The sequence below is a fragment of the Ceratotherium simum genome, chromosome 19 (genome assembly GCF_057802395.1).
Source record: "Ceratotherium simum simum isolate JZ-2026a chromosome 19, ASM5780239v1, whole genome shotgun sequence".
In the NCBI taxonomy this organism is placed as follows: Eukaryota; Metazoa; Chordata; class Mammalia; order Perissodactyla; family Rhinocerotidae; genus Ceratotherium; species Ceratotherium simum.
In genome coordinates, this window is record NC_141918.1 from 34013094 (window position 1) to 34029760 (window position 16667).

Genomic DNA, 16667 nt, shown 5'->3' on the forward strand with positions numbered 1-16667 from the left:
TGTGCCTTTGGGGCTAGAATTGTTTCCTAATTCATAAAAAGGCAGACTCGTAATGCCCCGTGCATATTCCCATCACTGCCATGACCACAGTGTACTATGAATATCTGTTTGTTTCCCCAACTAGACCCCTGGAGGGCCAGCTCCTGTACTAGTACAGACTTTGGCACTGAGTAATTGTTTGTTGAAACAAATGGTGGATTCTAACAACTATTTGGAACTAGACACTGTCCTAGGAATTTTAGATGCCTTAAATCATTTATTTCTCACAACAATCCGAGGGAGGAGGTACGATTTTAACCAATTTACATAAGAGTAAACTGAAGTACCAAGTGATGAAGAAAGTTGCATAAGTCATACAGCCAGCAAGTGTGGAGCCAGGATTTGCTCTCAGGCGGTCAGGCGCCATAGCCCATTCTCTTAGCCACTGCACTGCTCTGACTCTTAATGAATGAAAACTTGTCAGGACTCTACTGCCTTGTGTTTCTCCTCCTTCAGGAAAAGAATGTCGTTGTTTGCAACATCTGGGAACCCTGCTCCCAATCAAGACACGTTCCCAGACATCCCTGTGTCTTCCCTGCACAATGTAATCTCCCATGCCCCGAGAGCTGGTTCCTAATGGAGTCAATCCTGCCTTCCTTTTCTAGAGAGCGCTAGAGAGATTCCATATACAGAAGGCGAGCTGGAGGGCCAGGCCTTCTAGGCAAAGGTGTGTGGGTCTGGGGGTTTGCAGAAGGAGGCAAGGCGTGCATCATGTAAGGGCGAAAGGAAAGGGAAGGGACTGATGACAAGTAGGGTGACAGGAAGAAAAGGATGAAGGCTGAAACCATTCATTTAGTCACTTAGAACAATTAAATATAAAAAGGTCATTTTGAAGAGGGCTGGCTGGATAGGGTTAGGAGGAGAACAGCACTGTGGATGTCTGTGGGAGTAGGGGATGGGGGAGAAAGAAATCATCAGCCTTGCCACATCAGTAGGGTAACTTCCTCTAATGTCTCTGTTGCTGAGAATAAAGATGAACAGTGTGAGAACTTTCTCTAGGTTCTGGGAGGGACACGGCTCAAAGTCTTGCTCAGAGCAAGGACTGCCAGCAGGACAGAACATGCTGGGGGTAATTGAGGTAATGATGTAAGAATGGAGGCTCTGAGGGGCATGGACTAAGCGTGCCCTGAGAATGGCGAGAGGCATATGGAAGGCTCAGGGAATGAGATGGGGCTTTGTGTTCTAACGTTCATGAGAGAAAACTCCCAGGTCAGGCCCACATTCCTGACCACGTCTAAGGTCCTCGATGCTCTCTGATGTGTGTCCAACCCTCCTCTCTCCCCTTCTCTGCCTCTCCTGGGCCACAACATCCTTGTTAGCTGTGGAATGAGAATGAGACCTGAGAGAAGGCGTCCGACTGGTTCTGGGCTGAAATAAAAAATGCCTGGCAGCTGGTGTAAGGCCAAGCCAGTGGCCAGGCAGCTGGTAGTCAGGAATTCCAACTCTCTCTCTCACACTGACTCAGCCTGGGGCCTGTGGGTCACAGCCTTAGGGTGACTCGGTTTCTCAAACCTTAACAGAAGGATAATAATACTTTCTACTTTGTGAGGGGGTATTAATTAAAGTTTGCAAACTGCGTGGCAACGCAGGGATGAAAGGGTTAAAAACAAAGTGTAATTGTGATGCATGGTAGGTCGTGTCACTTGCAGGGAAGCATGCCATCTGTGTTGTGATTAGAATTGAAGTAGACAGAGAATCCATATTAGAACATAGGCCCTGTGGAGAATGGATCTCATTGTAGAATGGGTGTCAGAAGACACAATGGTCCCCAAACTAAAGTCAAGAAGCAAATGTGGATTTGTATGGAATGTGTGTTCATGGGCTGATGCTTCTCCCTATAGTTTTGTAAACAGTGAAGGAAGCTGATCTTCAAATGTCACACATTACAAGTTTTCCTTCAGAGACTTCTCTCCTTAACCATTCAAACCCTGCAGAGACCTTGCTGACAGAAAACACGTCCCAGGTGAGCACAGCTGGGCGGCAGGTAGCGGATAAGTGATGCTTGGTGAACGAAACCTGGCACTTCTCCTCTCTCCAGAGCAGCCTGTCTCTGGAGGCCAGAGAATGTGAACTTGCTGATTCCGGGTCTCAAAGTCCTGCTGCCAGCACCACTTCCTCCTGGCCCCCAACCCCATTCCGCTGCCCTGGAGCACTTTGAGACAGGAAGCCATAAATGACACGGCTGTGACAGAGCTGTGATTGCGGAGTGCTGCTCTCTTCTCTATGTTTCACCTGTGCTGGCTGACATCCTGGAGCAGCTTCTGCTGCATTGGCCAAAATGATGTCGTGTGTGAGGCTAATTTTCTAGAAATGAAAATCAAAGTCTCTTGGAGAAACTGGAATGCCTTACAGATCACAGAGGAGTGCTCCTACAAACATCACATTGCTGTGTATGTGGAGACATCAGCAGCAGCCTGCGTGATGGAGATGCTTGCCTCTGTGCCTTGATGTGTGAAGAGACTGAAAAATTAAGAAAAAATGTCAAAACTGAGAAGTCTTGAAAAGCTTTAAATTCTTGTCAAGGTAGGCAACAACCGGGCTATCAGATCAGGGAATTCATGGCTTCCTTCAAGAGCTGTATTGATTTATTGAGCACTTCCTGTGTGCCAAGCACTGTTCTGGGTTCTGGAACACAGCAGTGCACAAACCAGATGAAAATTCGTATCCTCGTGGGTATCATTCTGGTGAAGAGATGTCCAAAATGGAGGAAAATGCTTATAGCATCACAGCTTGAATGACTAATTCTGTTTCGGGCTGTCCTGCCTCTGTATGGGATTAGGACCTTGGTCCAATCCCAATCCCACTGCATCTGTCTCTATAAATTAGCAAGGATGAAAGTGTCTAAAATTAGGGGTGGTGGTTGTTGTTTTTAACTTAGAAGTGGGAGTCATATTCAAAATATTTAACAACTCATGTAGCACAAGTCTCTCCAACTGGGGAGAGGCTTGAGGAAGGGTCTCTTGTTCTTCCTCCTGTGGTTCTTCCTCTGCTCAGTGTTGCAACTTTGAAATGAGACCAAAGCTGAGTGTTCAACAGCACAAGCTTTACTCAACGGCCAAAGAATGGAGGAGTGGGAACAAAGTTCGCTTATCAACTTCTCAGCTCCTGGGGTGATTAAGCAGCTGTTATGAGGGGTCAGGGTAATGAAGGGGAGGAATAGTCACAATTGTTCGGGGAAGTGGACAGGCTTTTCAGGGAAATAGGGTGCCACCTCTTTTCTCTCCTTATTTGGTTATATCCTGCCTTTGCCATGGCAGTTGTAAACTGTCAAGGCACCAGTGGGTGTGTTATGTAGCATGGTAATGTATTACAGTGAACATATTTTGAGCTGTTGGCTCTATATTAGGTCAAGTCAGACCGCCATGTTGCCTTAAACCAGTTTTGACTGGTTTTGTTCAGCCATCTTCTCCTTCCTTTCTTTGTGGTTTCCTGCAAGCTAAAGACAACACATTAGGCTTGTTCTGAGCAGGGTTGTGGTTATTGTCTTATGGGGGCAGGGGCAGGGGTAACAAGAGGGTGGGAGACTTCAGAGTGGGGCTGCTTGGGGCATTGGCTATTTACCAAGTGACATGAAAGTATTTCAGTACTTGAACTGCAGGATGGCTGTACCAGACAGCACTAGATGAATATCAGTCCTACTCTTGAAAGAATCTAGAAAAGGATGAGCCCATGTGAGGTCTCAGTCAATACTCATTGCTAAAATACCCAACAGCCGCTGGAGGAAGTATTTCAATTTAAAATTTTGAATCTGAATTGGGACTCACAGCTCCTGAGTCTCCATAACCTTATAAAATGACTTGGAAAACAAGGTGGCATTAAAAAGCATCATAAGTGGCAGCCAGGTGGAGCAGAGCTATCAGGGGCACCCAGCGCCTTTGAAAATAAACAGTCTTTACTAAAAAGAATGCGCCAGCCCTGGGATATGCTTTGATGTGGTCGTGTTTTCTTCTGGATCTGCCCTTGCCCCCTGCACATGGTTTACACAGGAGGTGGCCAAAGAGGAAGCCACACCCCTTTGGCAGGTAGACTGGAAACATTGTTGGAACGGAACATTTGCGAAGCAATGCTAGTTGTGGTTGCCAGGGTGCTAGCATGTTACCAGTCCTTCAGGTTCCCAACTTGTCATCACAGCTGGCAACACCCCCTGGCTTTTATTGAAGGCGTAATTGGAGAGTGTCCGATGCCCGAAGGGCTTTGCTGATTGACAACCTTGAAAGTGGTGGAAGAAAGATATTGAACTGAGGCAAGCTGTTGCCTGTGCGTTCTTTCTTTGCTCACAGGTGGAGCCTGGCAAGAAATATCTTCTCTATGGAATGCACAATAACGCCAAGGACAGCTGGAACAATCAGAGGCTGCCCGGGAGAGTTACCCACCCCCTTAAAAAGAAACATAGCCTAATCTCATCAAATTTGCTAACAAATAGTTTGCATGGTGAAAGAGGGATGTCAATCTCCACACCCCTTCCTAAGGGAAACGCCCCGCCTACTGCCCCTAATGGGTGCCCACATTTGTACCACATGACCACTGGGGGCCAGCGGACCCCAGGGAGGTTAATTCACAGACTTGCCAGAATCCTGTGACACGGCCCACAAACAGAGAGCTGGGCCAATCTGGTTTTGCCTCTTGGGATTGTGACCCAGGAACTATTGAGAGTCGGACAAGTAGGTGCTGTGGCTGGCAACCATTGGCTGGAGTCAGAGGAGGGTGCTTGGGGCATTCATGGCTGTGCAGGTCAGATGGCGGGGGAGGTTATAGGGAAGAAAAAGGCAATGTTGTGGTGGAACTGCTTCCTTGCTTCATTCAGCCATTATTAGTGAGTACCTACTACGTATCAGGCCCACTGTAGGTCCTGGTGATCCAGCAGGGAACAAAGCAGACAAATCCCGGTTCTCATGGAGCTGGCAATCTAGTGGGAGAGACACAAAACAACGAAGAAAAATAAGAAATATATCTCAGAGTGATAAGCATTGGGGAGGTTTAGAAATAATGTAGGAAAAAAATGGAGGGGGAATAGATGAAACAAGATTGGTAAAATTTAGACATCTGATCAATGAGGGATGGAAGAGGGTTCATTATACTATTTTTGAGTATATTTAAAATTTTTCATAACAAAAAATTTAAAAGAATGTAGGTAAGTTGGATAGGAAGTGTTGGGGTGGGGTGGGCTTAACAGTTTTAGACAGGGGGAAGGCCTCACTGAGAAGATGACATTTGAGCAAAGACCTAGAAGAAGTGACAAGCAGATATCTGGGGATGCACGTTCCAAGCAGAGGGAACAGCAAGTGCAAAATCTCTGAGGCAGGAGTGTTCCTGGAGTGTTAAAGGACCACAAGGTGGGCAGCATGGCCGAAGCAGAGTGACTGAGGGGGAGGTACTAGGTGAGGGAGGGCGTGAAAATCATATAGGGTCTGTGGGTCATGGTAAGAATTTTGCCTTTTACTCTGAGTGAGATGGGGAGCCACAGGAGCATTTTGCACAGAAGAGGGACATGATCTGACATGAGTTTTAGCAGATCCCAGAGCTTTTGAAGTGAAGATCCATTAATTTCTACCTCTGGGGTCCACTGAGTGTCCTTGAAGCTTGGACCACCCCTCAGCGCTTTCCTGACCTAGCTATATTATACCTCCTGTTCTTGGACGTCCTTGGAACTCCATTTCTTTTTCATTTCCCATGTATTCCCACAATAAATCTCCTTCGTTTGACCCAGCTTCAGTGGGTCTCTACTCCTCAAACTGAAACAAACCACAGGAACAGCCACTTTTTCTCATTATGTAGCTGCTACTTTGGAGAGCAGGCAAGGTGTGCAGCAGGAGCTCCTGGGCTGTTCTCCACCTCAGCTCAGGAGGTGAGAGGAGAATGCCACAGCTCAGGAGGTGAGGGGACAATACCACAGCTCAGGAGGTGAGGGGACAATACCACAGCTCAGGAGGCGAGGGGAGAATACCACAGCTCAGGAGGCGAGGGGAGAATACCACAGCTCAGGAGGTGAGGGGAGAATGTCACAGCTCAGGAGGTGAGGGGAGAATACCACAGCTCAGGAGGTGAGGGGAGAATGTCACAGCTCAGGAGGTGAGGGGAGAATACCACAGCTCAGGAGGTGAGGGGAGAATGTCACAGCTCAGGAGGTGAGGGGAGAATACCACAGCTCAGGAGGTGAGGGAACAATAACACAAAGTCTATTTGAGGTGACACTTCCCTCTGATTTCATAAGTCCTCAGGTGGTCTAAATTTCGATTGTATTTTTATTTGGAAACTTGAAAACAAAAAGTACACTTGAACCAAGAACAAATTTAGATATACCTATTTATTTTTAAATCTCATGTTATGAGAAATAATAAAATCCAAAGATGATCCCTATGCTCCTCAGGTACTGAAATGGGAACCACTACCCAGAAGTTAAGAGGTATAACCAGTTGAGTAAAGGTGGCCAGTAAGAGGAAGAGCTTTTAATTATTATTCTCTGCCGCATTTGATGGTTAAATCAGGGGCCTTCCTTTAGGGTCTTATTTTTCTTGGCATTTATGATGTCAATGAGGTTGAAGAACTACTATCTAAAAATAGCATCTAGTGCTGAGTCTGTCAGGTCTCTAAGCCCTCCAGTCCCCGAAGCCAACTTCTCTCCTCACTCCCATCTAAACCTCGAAAAACCAACCCTTCCTTTGCTTTCATGTGGGTCTTGCCCGCAAATAACTCCACCAAAGCCAGGACTCACACATGTAAACGTGCTGGAGGTGCCCACGTGACTTCCTCAAATAAAAATGTCACAGAACCAGTTTGCTAGGGAGCTCTCACGCTCTTACTAATGAATGAACACGTATGAGCTGGACAGCTTCTTCTAATCACATTATTTGCCTGTGGAATCCTTTTGTACTCAGGATAGATGAGTCAAATGCTGCATTTTTTTTTTTCCCACTGAAAATGTTTTACTCAAAAAGGAAAATTAAAAAAAAAAAAAAGATGTTTTTTTAATCAACTGGACTCTTTTTGCCTTGCGATATGAAGAATTGTCCTAATATTGAGGCTAATTAGGATGTATGTAGTGTTTATATATAGTGCTCTGTATTTCCCTCATATTTATAGTCAGTAATCATTTAATATCTCGTAACTGCCTCTCCCGCATGGAACTGGCTGATTTTATCAATCTTATTTTATAGAAAATGGCAGGGCAGGTGGAGAAAGTGGTCCAACGCCTTACTGGGATCATATAGCTGCAGGGATAGAGTTAGAGTTAGAATGCACGCTGCTCACCTCTGGGGCACACACAGCAGCAATGTTCTTGGGCTGGGGCTCCCCCAAACCAACAGGGCTAAGCCTTCTTACAGTGGTTAGCCCAGGCGACATGGATTTTGTACCTCGATCAACATGATGTCCTTCTCTATAACACGATAGGACCACAGGGAAAAGAGGGCTCTCACCTATCCTTGTGGGCATGTTCTATTTTTTATCCTTTGACTCAGCCTGAACACCTACACTTAGGAAGGCAAAATTGCCAGACAGTCCTCAAAAGTGAGGGCTCCTTTGTCACAAGGGCATTAATTCTTCCAGGCTACGAGGGTATTTAGTAGGGAGCTGAGAGAGGTTATTCTGATTCTGCAGCAAACTCAGCTCCAGGAAGAAGGACCTAGGTACTGAGAAGATTCTGGCTCAAAAGTGACTTTGTTCCTATCTTTATTTCCATCTGAAGTACATAAATTAGAATAATCTCAGTTTATCACTATGAGCAAGGAAACAATGGGAACTATCAGCCTATTCACAGCTGCCAAAACTTTTCCCAAGAAGCAAACTGGTTCTCAAAGGATGATCAGCTAATGACATGTTCTAGCTAATGACACGACATAAATACCTGCCACTTTATTAATATGCCAAAAGCCAAGTTAATTTGTTCTGGTTTTCCATGAAGGTCACCTAAAGCTTGAACTCTGCGTTCTTTACCGTGTGTGGTTTTTCAGTTCAAAACAATGATGGAGATCATTTTCTTCTGATTCCATATGGGAGTATTATTATCATTTTACTTCCTAGTATTAGCTACAGAATTAGCTAGTATTTACTACAGTATTAGCTTCTGTAATAGATTGATCAAATATTTTTTCATGGCTAACATAATAGGAGTCTCATATTCTGCATAGCTGGTGGCTTTCCTCCACCTGATGATCCTGAGACCCAAGCTTCTATCTTGCCTGATATTCTCTGGGCCTTACCATCATCTGCATCAAGCTGGCAGAAGGGTAAGGAGAATATGAAGAAAGTACACCCACTTCTTAAAAGCCCTGACCTGGAAGGTCAGATGTCATTTCTGCTTCTATCCCCTTAGTGAGAACCAGCTACATGGCCACACTCAGAGGCAAGCGAGGCTGGGAGTTAGTTAATTACCTGGTTGGGCAGCCAATTTTCAGCAATAACTGTACTATGAAAGGGGGAGTAAAAATGTTGGTGGACATCTAGCCATCGCTGCCTACTTCCTTTAGTAATAAAAGTAATTAATGAGACTTATTTTTTGTGGTACTTTGAAACTTGGTGCCCCTTTAGAACATGCCCAAATTTCACATTCTGCCTCTTATACAAAATCTTCAACTGTCCGTGGAAGGCGGAGAGCAACGGCCAATGCTACATACCTATTGTGTGTGAGTTCAAGCCTGTCAGGGCCTGTCCAGAAGGCTGCAAGGAATTCTGTTTGCATGAGATCTGGATGAGCTTCAAGGAGACACAGTGCGCGGCTGAGCTGGGCATGAAAATAGGAGTCCTTTACCTTGCAGACAATGAACTGGATGAGGAAGAAACCAACATGAGAGAAGGAGAAGGGCTGAACGTTCTAGGTGTGCAGATTCTGCACAGGAAGGGTGGGGCTGGCTGTATGAGATCGGAGTAGAGGGAGATAATTATGGATAGCATTATTGGAATTATTGGGTTTTATTACTACTGAGAATCAAACCTCCTACACAGCTTACTGTTTATACCTGACTTTACTAATCTGTTGTCTTCATCCATAAGTATATTATTCTGGGAAACTCTTGCCCAAAGAGATAAAAGTTGCAGATAACTTTATTGATCATTGCAGGAACTTCCTGAAAGACCTATCAACTCTTTAACTAAAAAAGCATCAGACAACAGTTTATACACTAAGACACTTTGAAACTCTTGCCTCAAAATCCTCGCCTTGCTTTGTCCACCAATCCTAAACTATAATATCATGATCCTTCCTCAGTCCTGACCACGCCCCCATATAAAACCTGTCTTAAGCCAGACTTCAAAATCTCAGTAAATATGTCTCCTTAGCCCTTCCTGCTCTGAGATGCTACTAAGGCTCTGAGAAGAAGTGCTCTCTTTTATAGCTGTAAGCAATAAAGTCAGCTGTCAGCTTTGACTTATCTAGTTGTTTTGGTGATATTTTGCACTGTCAGCATTCCACAATATCTCTTGGTCCAGAGGATTTGTGCCAACTTCCAAAGGGAAGGGAAACTGTAATAAAATTAAAATTGTACTCAAATGAAAAAGTGGTTCCATTGGCAGCTCCAAGCCACTCAATAGGTCCAAGTGCTTATTGTTGTTGTTAGTGCTGTGGAGTTGATTCCGACTGCTAGCGACCCTGTGGACAGCAGAGCGGAACCTCACCTGGTCTTTTTGTGCCATCCTCTCACCTTTCTGCACTATATCAGACAATGCTCCGCTGCTATTCATAACGTTTTCATGGCCAGTGTTTTCAGAAATGAGTGGCCAGGTCCTTCTTCCTAGTCTGTCTTAGTCTGGAAGCTCCATGAAACCTGTCCACCATGGGTGACCCTGTTGGTATTTGAAATCCTGGTGGCATAGCTTTCAGCATCACAGCAGCGTGCAGCCACCACAGTATGACAACCAATAGATGGGTGGTGTGGTTCTCTGAGGGAGAAATTAACCCGGACTGGGAAACAAACCCGGGCCGTGGCAGTGAGAGTGCCAAATCTTAACCACTAGACCGCCAGTGCTGGCAGCTGTCTCATACTTTGGCTGAATAAAGGTCTTTTTAACAATGGTGAGAGAAAGACCCACCTCTAGACTGTGGTTCAGAGAAATACAACAAAGTAACTAGAGTTGTTGCAGGACAGTCAGGAGGCAGAGGGAATCTTGAGGGTAGAGTGGCAGAAGGTAGAAGGAAAGTTAATACTGCATAAGAGCACACTCAGGACATCTCAGGGGCCCTTGACCAGGCAGCAATCATGATTTCATGAATGGAGCTCTTAGCCCATATCCTAGGTACTTTTCTCTACATGATCCTCCCCTAGCCTGAGGATGCATGGTTATGCACGAAAGATTGGCATCTGGGAGACCCGTGGTCATAAGAATAGAGTCCCTCTGTGATCTGTCTCCAGACACCTGAGCAGCCACTAGAAAGAGAAAATATGGGAAGGGGGTTAACACCAAGCAGACGAATGCCTATCAGCTGCCCAGAAAATGAAGAGAGAGAGAGTCAGGGTCTATGGGCTCTGGGCTATAGAGTAAGGAAAGGAGGAAAGGACGTGAAGAATGTGTGATACCCAAAGTAGGAAGGAGTTGGAATTACAGGAGAACAGTCTACCAGGAAAGAAGCTGCTTTTTTCTTGATGAACTGAGATCCAATCAGCCCTGAAGACCCCTCCCACAATAGGATTGTGGACCAACATTGAATTCTGGGCTGGGTTAGGGATGGAGGAAAGAAAATGTGGAGGATTTATAATCCACCAGGATCAAGATTTGCATTAAGGGGCTGGCCCGGTGGTGCAAGCGGTTAAGTGCGCGCACGCTCTGCTGCAGCGGCCTGGGGTTCGCCGGTTCGGATCCCGGGCGTGCACCGACGCACTGTTTGTCGAGCCATGCTGTGGCGGCGTCCCATATAAAGTAGAGGAAGATGGGCATGGATGTTAGCTCAGGGCCAGTCTTCCTCAGCAAAAAAAAAAGAGGAGGATTGGCATCAGGTGTTAGCTCAGGGCTGATCTTCCTCACAAAAAAAAAAAAAAGATTTGCATTAAGTACTTCTGATAAAATCTTCACCCTCCCTGAGAAAATTATCAGGCCATCAGTCATGCATACTATAAACTAAATTAGTGATTCAGCTTTACTTTCCTCCTGATATTTACATGAGGAGGGAGAAAATTCGAGTTTGTATGAGAGTAGGGGAGTTTGAGGGGTATAGGGGTATTGGGGGAAGGAGAGGGAAAGTTTGTGTACAGCGTGGCACATTTCAGAAGAAATCAGGTATGGCAGGATGTCACAACGGGGCCCTGAAGCCAGAGGAAGTAGCGTGACATTCAACGTGTATGTGGGATGTTCACAGATGAGAAGGGGACCAAACAATCCTACTTACAAATTTATTTTCTAGGCCAGAAATCCTGCATCTTTGGACTAGTATTGGCCAGAGTGTGTAATCTGAATGATGAAAATATTTGGTTAGCCCTGACCTGCACACCTGAAAAATAAATATTTTATTTTAAAGGTAGTTACAAAAAGAAATCTTAAGAATGAGAAAGAGAAACCGCAAAGATCTGAGCTGTCTATAGAAGGACGGCAGCCTCTTTTTCTGTAAGTGTAACAGATTATCTGCTTGGGGAGTAGAGCCTCTTCACTCTCAACCCCGACAACTGAGAAACCTACACTGAAAACCGCAAAGTTGGGTTCATGTCCTCGGAGAACCCCGGAGATGTTCAGCTGAGCATTCTGTTAAACGTTTTGAGACCTGGTGAGAATCGTAAACTCTCCTTTCTCCTAGTTTCTCTGCTGTAAAACAGAGAAAAATCAAAACAAGGGTCAGAGAGTTATTTCACTTGGAGGAGATCCCAGGAAGGACCAAGTAATCCATCAAGTGGAGCAGATGTGGTCAGAAAAAAAGACTGGCCAGAGAAAATCCATCTGAAGAGCCTCGGCCTTGTTGACGGCTGGCGGGAAAGAGAGCCTGGGATTCCTACACCCTCAGAAGGTGACCCATCATCGCCTGCACCATCAGCCTCATCAGAGTCAAGGCTTATTTATTTAACAAATATATATATAGAATACAGAATAATGTTTGCCTTAAAAATAACATTTATTGAACTTACCTTTACTGTAGAGACATATGAAGAGATAAAGAAACAAAAGTATAGGTTATATTCTCACTTGTGATAAAATAGATCAACAAACAAACATATCCAGGGTCACAAAATACAAATACACAGAGAGGCATAATCCACAATTTATTTATTCAATTCCTGATTGATGGACACGTTCTATCTGTTCCCCTCCCCCTCTTTTTGTTGGTATTACAAATTTTGCCACTATGACTATCCTTGTATGGACATCTTGGTGAACTTTTACTCAGATACCTATAGGTTAAATTCCTAGCCCTAGGATAGCCAAGTTAAAGGTAATGCATAAAAATCATGGTAGGTCATATCTTCCCTTTACTGAATACCTACTTTGAGCCGAGAAAAGTTCTATATATTATTTTTAAACATCATAACAACCCTGCAAGGTCATTAATATTATCAGTGATCACAGGTGAAGGTGGCCTGAAAGGCAGGCAGGAGAGGGCTCCCACCTTAGGTAACAGCTGTGAGGGGCACGGCTGGCATTCAGTCCCAAGCCTTTCTAACTTGGAAATGACACAGTCATTCAAAGGTTACAAATAACATTTAAGAGGAGATCATTGAACTGGAAGGGCCTTGGCCATCTCCTAGTCCAAACCTCTCAGTTTCAGACATGGCGGGGAGACCCCAGGAAGCTCAGTATCTTGTCAAAGGCCATGGAGTTAGATGGGAACCCAGGACCTGCCTCCCAGCACAGTGACTTTTTGAGGACGCTAGTGGGTTTGCATGTTTGGGCCACAGAAGCCCTTCTTCCAAAAAAAGGCTTGTATAAAATGTATAAACTCAGAGCTGCTCTGCTTGAATCGAGGGAGGAGGCCCCAGAGCCTGGTTCTTCCCAGTTCTCTACTATTCTCTCTCTCTCTCTCTCACTCTCTCTCTCTCTCTCTCTCTCTCTCTCTCTCTCTCGGTACCTCTGGGGAACATACTTGAAAACCACCGGTCTACACCACAGCTCACAGCTGCCGTCTGTGTGTGGCGTTAATCAACCTCGTTGTGCTGGGCACGCCCAAGAGCTCTGACTTCTTCCTCTAAATGGCTGAACAGGGCCTCAGGGGCCACCCTTTGTGCTGCGGGTTCCTTGGCCTCATCCTCCTGCCTGCAGGAGGCCTTGGTGATGCAGCCGTCAGCACTTCTTGTGCTCCTCCGACACGCTATTACAGAAGACATACCTAGGACATTGGGGCTCTACAAGCCCACTATCATTGAAACTAGAAGAAAAGGGGAAAGGTAGCGGGAAGAAGAAATAATCACATTTTTAAGATGTGAGAACCATCTTCCCCTGCGTGGGGTGGCGAGGGCGAACAAGTACAGCTGCTAAACTGACAAGACTGATAAGCATTCTTGGGCCGGATGCCCCCTGAGAAGATGGGTAAAAACATCAGAAGCCATGCATCTAGAAAGGAAACCAAACAGGAAATTTGATGTGAGTCATCAGAAAGCAGACTGTAGAGGGGCCATGAGGCTTCGTCAGAGACGAGTGCAGGCTGCGTTGTTCAGGGGCGGTGGACCGGAGAAGTCACGTTAGCCGAACCTCAGAGAGAGACGCAGAGCGTCTGGGTTTGCAGAAAGCTGAAATGAACGGATTCTGCTGCTGGGGATGGGACAGTCTGGGAAATTGGAAATGAGCTTCAGCGTCAGGTCTTAGGAGAAGAGGTCATTTTGATTCGCCAGTGGCACCAGGTGTTCTGTTTCTGAGATGATGTAAAAACCTTCGGCAGACTGTGTAGCTTCAGCTCGTTTTCTGGCCATTTATCCACCGATTTCTGTGTCACCTGCCACCATAGGGGCTGGGAGGCAGTTAGCATTTTCATTCCCGCCAGCAGGCACAGAATAATCGGAGTTACACAAAGGTAAGCAGGGTTCCATTCGTTAAGAACATCATCTGAGGTGAGTGAGGCCTGCACTGTTAGTCCCTTTTGTGGGGGTCCCTGGAGTCGTCTGTCTAGGAGAGAGGGCCCTGTGGTCCCTGGTCTTCTGCTGTAACTGGTCTCTCCCACAGGTGGAGAAGGTAAGAGAGAAAGGTGGGAGCAGGCCACCAAGAATTGTGATGCTGACTGACAGCTGGAGAGCCCTGGACACTGAAGAGACTCCCAGACGCTAAGGGGAGCACTGGGCACTGAGGAGAGCCCCAGACGCTGAGGGGGGCCCTGGACACTGAGGAGAGCCCCAGACGCTGAGGGGGGCCCTGGACACTGAGGAGAGCTCCAGACGCTGAGGGGGGCCCTGGACACTGAGGAGAGCCCCAGACGCTGAGGGGGGCCCTGGACACTGAGGAGAGCCTGGGGCTCCTTTTCTCCAAAAGATACTTTTGGAGGCAACACTGCTTCTTGCTCACACCAGCTCCCCCTCGATCCTCAGAACTGACAATGTTTGCAGGCCCAGTGATACAAGCTTGTGATGCTGATAAGAGGATGTCAAGGTAGTTTTGAAGATGTTCAAGTCATATCCCATAAGGACACTGTCAAATGCTGCAGGCTGAAATGGAAGTCTGAGAGAGAAAGTGCCAGAGAAACAGTCCTGGACTCGGACTCTGGCTTCAAGGGTCCCTCTTCCCACTGGGCTCTTTGTCTCTCTCCTTTCCTGTGTTATAAAGGGGCTGGACTCAAGGATCTCTGAGGCCATTCCCACCAACATGAGTGGCAGGACACTGGCTCTTGACTGCTCCCCCTATACTCTGTCGCTCCTCTCTCTATGCCACCTCGTGTAGTAATAAATCTAACACTAATGGAGTGTCCGCTATGGTGCCATTCAAAGTATTTACAAATGTGAACTCACCTAATCCTCATACAATCCTATGAGGTAGATACTATTATTTCTATCTTACAGATGAAGGGACTGAGGCACAGAGAAATTATGTAACTAGCTCAGGGTCACACAGCTGGGAAGTGGCCACGCCAGGACAGAAACATACTTCCTTAAGTGTATGGTCATTCAAAAATGGCCAAAGGACTTGAACACATATTTCTCCAAAGAAGACAGACAAATGGCCAATAAGCACCTGAAAAGATGTTCACCATCACTAATCATTAGGGAAATGCAAGTCTAAACCACAATGAGATACCACTTTATACTCATTAGAATAGCTATTATTTAAAAAAAAACACCCAGAAAATAACAAATGTTGGCAAGATGTGAAGAAATTGGAAATCTTGTGCTTTGCCGGTGGGAATGTAAAAGGGTACAGCTGCTGTGGAAAACAGTATGATGAGTCTTCATCAAGTTAAACATAGAATTACCATATCAATCCAGTAATTCTACTCCTAGGTATATACCAGAAAGAACGGAAAGCAGGGACTCAAACAGAGACATGTACACCAATGTTCATAGCAACATTATTCACCACAGTCAAAAGGTGGAAACAACCCAATTATCTGACACATGAATGGACAAACAAAATGTAATATATACAGATAATGGAATATTATTCAGCCCTAAAAAGGAATAAAGTTCTGACACATGCTACAACATGGCCGAATCTTGAAAACATTATGCTATGTGAAATAAGCCAGACACAAAAGGACAATATTGCATGATTCCACTTTATGCAGTACCTAGAATAGATAAATTCATAGAGACACAAAGTAGATGAGAGGTTATCAGGGGATGGGGGGAAGAGGAAATGGGGAGTTATTGTTTAATGGGTACAGAGCTATTAGAGACGATGAAAAAGTTCTAGAGACGATGAAAAAGTTCTGGAGACGCATGGTGGTGACAGCTGCACAGCAATGTGGATATACCAATGCCATTGAATTGTACACTGAAAAATGATGAAAACAGCAAATTTTGTGTTATGTATATTTTACCACAATAAAAAATGTGTATGGCCAGACTCGTCCCCAACAGCACATGCTTCATGTCCCTCCTACTCTAGCACCGTTAGTGGTGCCCTCTTCCTTTCCAACTCAGCGTCAGCATCTCAGCCTGGGACAAGACCACGATCTCTGCTGCAGGTGGGCCCGTCTCCTCACAAAAGCCGTGCTCACATCTGCTTCCCAGCCCCTGCTCGCTGCTGGCGTGCACACCGGTCTAAACCCTACGCTTAACCAAGAAACCTTTGCCAGTCTACATTGGTGCTTTCGGCTCTTTTAGGAATTTCCCTAAGACCTGGAGTCCATGCCAGGATCTTAATGCTGAATTACACATTGTCTTGTACCAGTGTCTGCATGTGTAACGACTCCGTGTCACCAACTAGACTCTACTTTGGATCCAGAGTAAAGGACAGAAGTGGAAATGCAGAAAACAATAAATAAAGTCTTTGTGACTTGCCTTGAAAGGATAATACCACTGACTTTTATGTCAACTCCAGCCTCTATATCACCTTTCGGTTTGGTCTGTGTTGAATTAATTGCAATTTCCAAAGTTAGGACTAAAGAAGGGACAGATGGACATAATTAGGGGGATTAGGAAAGGAATAATAGGAGTCAGCCAGGCCGAGCTCTGGTTCATTAATAATGGCCTTTGATTAGAATACCGCTCTTGGAGTAGCATCTTTAGAAATCTCAGCATTGAGAGGCTGTAATAGCTTATAGTGTTATCAGCTCTGTTGTTTTGTCATTTTAT

At 45.5% G+C, this 16667-nt stretch overlaps 1 protein-coding gene across 3 annotated transcripts in view; it reads right to left on the reverse strand.

Moving 5' to 3' along the window:
• Window positions 1–3061: 3061 nt before the first annotated feature.
• Window positions 3062–16667, reverse strand: part of LOC147914526 (uncharacterized) — a 28124-nt gene continuing 14518 nt past the window's right edge. Inside the window, exons 3-5 of one of the 3 annotated variants that reach the window (XM_087444018.1) lie at window positions 8652–8800; window positions 4865–4945; window positions 3062–3475 (exon numbers count right to left, since the gene is read on the reverse strand). In XM_087444018.1, the coding sequence (XP_087300144.1) occupies window positions 4930–4945; window positions 8652–8800 (165 nt within the window). In that variant the 3' untranslated portion in view covers window positions 3062–3475; window positions 4865–4929. Of the gene's footprint in view, window positions 3476–4860; window positions 4946–8651; window positions 8801–16667 lie in introns of all 3 variants that reach the window. The other 2 variants (XM_087444017.1, XR_015555254.1) reach the window with 2 other exon arrangements.